At 36.9% G+C, this 4,464-nt stretch overlaps 1 protein-coding gene across 1 annotated transcript; it reads left to right on the forward strand.

Annotated features, from left to right (window-relative positions):
- Positions 1-231: 231 nt before the first annotated feature.
- Positions 232-924, forward strand: LOC120090745 (immune-associated nucleotide-binding protein 9-like). Its single transcript, XM_039048454.2, has one exon. It carries the CDS (start codon positions 232-234, stop codon positions 922-924), a length of 693 nt encoding a protein of 230 aa, XP_038904382.2.
- Positions 925-4,464: the final 3,540 nt, after the last annotated feature.

The raw sequence follows: 4,464 nt of genomic DNA on the forward strand, positions 1-4,464 counted from the left end.
ATAGTTTGATTTTTTTTTATCTGTGAAATTTTTTCTAAATTCTAAGTCAAATTAATAGGTAAAATATTTATTTAATAAAAATAAAACTAAGGTAAAGAAAATGTGGGAAACAAACACATTTTTCAAAATAAAAAACAAAAAAAAAACCATCATAAAGTAAGACCTAAACAAACCAAAAACTAATCAAAATAACAAAATCTTATTAATATTGATTAGCTCTCGATCTAATGCATGCATTGGAAAAAATTGTGCAGATCTATTGGACTTCTCCCAAGGAACGAACACATCACGAGGGAAATAGTCAAATGTTTGGAATTAGTAAGGAAAGGCATTCATGTTGTTATGTTGGTCTTCTCATTGAAAAATCGATTCACTCAAGAGGAAGAAGCCGCCCTCAAAACCCTACAAAATTTATTTGGATCTATGATTGTGAATTACGTTATTGTAGTCTTCACTAGAGGCGAGGAATTCAATGACGACGATGATGACGACAAAGGCGACACCTTTGACAATTACTTGCTTGGATGTCCTGTGGCCTTAAAGGATATCCTAGCTGCTTGCAAGGGACGGTATGTACTTTTTGACAACAAAACCAGCAGTGGAAGCAAGAAGAGTGAACAAGTGAATAAGCTTTTAGATTTAGTGAAAGAAGTGATGGACCAAAATGGAGGACAAGCATTTACACATAGCTTGTTTCTTGCTAACAATTTTGAAGACAAGGCAGAAGAAATAAAACACACACTTGAGAAGAAAATAGAAAAAGAAAGAGAAGCAAGGCGCAAAGCGGAAGATAAATTTCAAGAGATGAAAAAACAACAAAGGAATGATATTCAAAGACTCACTCAATTGCAGCAGCAGTTGCTAGAGCTACAAAAAAAATCAACAAAAAGTGCTAGCAAGAGAGCCACCTCCAATTCCACCTAAAATCGATCTGATTTCTACTATTGTCTGACTAGTAAACATATTATTATAATAATAAACTTATGTGTGAAACCCAAATCTCAATTTCTCTACTTAAGTAGGTAACTAAGGGAATTAACTAAGTATGAGTTAAATCTTATGTTGAAGAGAAGGAAAATTTCTAAGTGTTGAATAGATTTTCTTTGAGTAGTTTGGAGATAAGCCTTTACTAAAGGAATTTAGCTTCGTGTGAAGTCAAAAGGAACCATGCGTTTGGTGTTAATGCATGAGATAAGGCTAAGTGTAGTATGAAGCCGAAGACAACCATGCGTGAGCTTGTGAGGTTGAATGCATGATTGGCTGAGGCATTAGCAAGAGGCGTTGCCTAAGTTGCTCATGTGTTGAGACGGCGTGTGCAAGAGCGGAGAGAACGAGAGAAGCTTGAGCGCAAGACGTTAGGAAGACATTCGTATAGTGTTGGGGCGGTGCTGAGGGATGCGCTAGGCGATTATGTAACTGCACACGGCTCTAAACGATGAGAAGCAATGCGCTGCACGATAGAGCTGCATAATAACCGATGACACTACACGATCAGTGCGGGCGCTACACAATAAGCGTAAAAGATAAACGATAGTGCTATGTGATAGCATTACACGATAGCATTAAATGTTGGGCAGGCGATAGACGATGAGCTTAGACGCTAGACGATGCGCAGGCGCTAAGCGATAGACTACACAATGAGCATGAGCGCTACACGATAGGCCAAGCACTAGACGATGGGGCGTTAGTGCTATGCGATGGACGCAGTCACTAGACGATTACAGTGAGAGGCAGTGAGAGGGTTGAATGTTAAGCGACAATGAGATGTTTAGTAAATGATGGAGCTAAGCGATGAAGTGCAAGAGCTGCATGATGGACTAAACGATGGAGCGATGCTAAGGCTTGCATGCAAAGGAAGTCTTATGCATGAAGAAGACAACTCAAGTAGGTGTGTGGCATGAGAGTAGGTGAATGGCATGGAAGTAGGTGGTGGCAAAGCATGGTGCAAACACTTCAAGAGTAAGAGGTGTCATGCATTGAAAGACTTAAGAGATGAGGAGGATCATTTCCTTTAGCTTATAAATACCACCACAAGAGGTCTCTTCAGTACATAACTTGAAATCCTCTTGAATTATAATAAGAAGAGTGTTTAAGAGCAGTTTCGAAGATAACCATGCATTGATCATGAAGTTCCAAGAGGAGGAGATGTTGTCGGACAGTGAAGTCTAGAAGTAGCAACAAATTGGGACGAGGATTTCTCCCAGAATAATCATGCGTTTGGAGTGATTTCAAAGCCACCTGAAAGCTCTGAGAGTCTAGTTTTCATATTTAGGCATCCGGAGAAGAAATTCCAAGGAATCAGGCTGGAGAGTGAGGAAAAGACAGAAGGGTCGAGCTGTCAGGTATGCTTGAGCTAGTCTTGATAATTTGATAATTTCGGCCAAATCACGAAGATTTCTGAGCTAAGCTTCTAAGGTAAGATTCCTAAGAAATTTTAGAGCATGTTTTTAGAAGGAAGTATCTCGAGATAAGGCTTAGAACTATGAGTAATCTAAGCTTAAATTTGAATCTGGAATTTAGGGTCCAAAAGGGAGCCCGCGAAGACTAAGGAACTTCTAGAGAGGAAGTTTCCTATCCTTACCAAGGTGAGTGGTAATTTTCTTAGGTCTTAAAGCATATATTTTTGAGTAAATTGTATATGCTTATGTTATGAATGAGTAAATAGCATGAAAATTAGAATATATGATCGGGATGGTCAGGGGGTCAATAGACCTAGTTCTTGAGCCCCAAATGGAACCTCACGGGATGGTCAGGGGACCGAGAGGTCTAGTTCCTGAGCCTGTAGGAGGAACTTCGTATGGGATGGTCAGAGGGCCAACGAGCCTAGCTTCTGAGCCCATGAGCAGGAAGCTATGTGCACATAGGGAACAAAGAGAACGCAAAAAAATAAATAGATAAATAAGCATTTGTAATTAGTAATAGTTAACTATCTACCATGCTTGTAGATAGAAGTCGAGACCATACTCATTCAAAGCCGAGGTTTGAGTACTAACCTCGTATATATATGATATGCTTATTTTATTATGAGTTGAAATAGACTCTAGAAGTTTCTTACCACAACTGAGCTTCTTGAAACTCATTCTTTTCTTTCATGTTTTTCTTCTCAAGAAGCGAAAGGTGAGAAGTCCCAGGGTGCTGCTAAGGTTAAGGTCTGCCACAGCCATAGTCACACTTTCGAGTTTTAAAAGTTGTTGTTGTAAACTTTGTAGTTGAGTCTTGGAGTTGTATAAACGTTACATTGTTTAATAAAATGGGCCTACTCAATCAATTGTTGTTTATCTCCTTGACTTAAAGTTTACTGAGTAATGTAGAGATGGACAGTAGGTATCACAAAATGGTGGTATCTGCAGTCCCTCACGCCTCTCCTCGGGCTCAGGAGGCGGGCTCGGGGCGGGATGTGACATTATGTAACCACATGAATAAATTATATATAATTATGTGTGTATATTATCACATAATATATGTGGTAATAATGGTTGAATAAATAAACGAAGAAAGTAAGAAGTATTATGAATATTATAATAATAAATAGATGTTTATTGCTTAGTGTCCCAAAAGTCATGTGTCGCCTTCATGTTGTCCATGTGCCTTGTAATTATTCATGTTTGATGTCCATATAAGTTCACATCCTACTTGCCACTTTGCCTATAAATAGTGGCATTTGGTGGATCTTAAAATCACACACCAGGCAAATTCCATACAATTTGGAAAAAATGGAGAAATTTGAGAATTTTCTCATTTCTTATTTTATTTTATTTTATTTTATTTTGTTTTGTTTTGTTTTATTTATATATAATGTTTTATTTATTTTATTATTATATTATATTTATTTTAATATTATATTTTATTACCATTTGTGTTCCTGTTGTGCTCCTCAATTTCACAACACGTTATCAGCACGAGCTCCTGTCGTTTTTCCCGCTAAAAGTAGGTCTTAAAGGTATGTTCGTTTTCCCTCTTCGTTATAATTAATAAATTTAATGTTATTTTGCATATTCTATATCTATTAAATTTTTAACATAAGTACAATATTTTATGATAGTGCTGCCATGACAAATCTCACAAAATAAGAATTTATCACCCTTAATATTAACGGCAATAATTATTTGTCATGGATACTTGATGCCGAAATCTACCTGGATGCTATGAATCTTGGTGAGATTATTAAAGAAAGAAATACGATATCCAGTCAGGACAAAGCAAAAGTTATGATTTTTCTTCGTCATCATATCCATGAGGGATTGAAAATGAAGTATCTTACAATAGATCCCCGTATCTTATGGAAAATTTTGAAAGAGGTATGATCATCAAAAAAATAGTTATTCTTCCTAAAGCTCATTATGAGTGGATGCACTTGAGCCTACAAGATTTCAAATCAGTAAGTGATTACAACTCTGCATTATTCAAAATCAGTTCGAAGTTGTTATTATGCGAAGAGAAAATTATTGATTCTGATATGTTAGA

This window comes from Benincasa hispida, chromosome 11 (assembly GCF_027475165.1).
Source record: "Benincasa hispida cultivar pf3 chromosome 11, pf3_genome.v1.1, whole genome shotgun sequence".
NCBI lineage: Eukaryota > Viridiplantae > Streptophyta > Magnoliopsida > Cucurbitales > Cucurbitaceae > Benincasa > Benincasa hispida.

What these genes read in the sequence shown, in the direction of transcription:
- LOC120090745 (XM_039048454.2), top strand. Translation starts at nt 232, where the DNA reads ATGCATTGGAAAAAATTGTGCAGATCTATTGGACTTCTCCCAAGGAAC.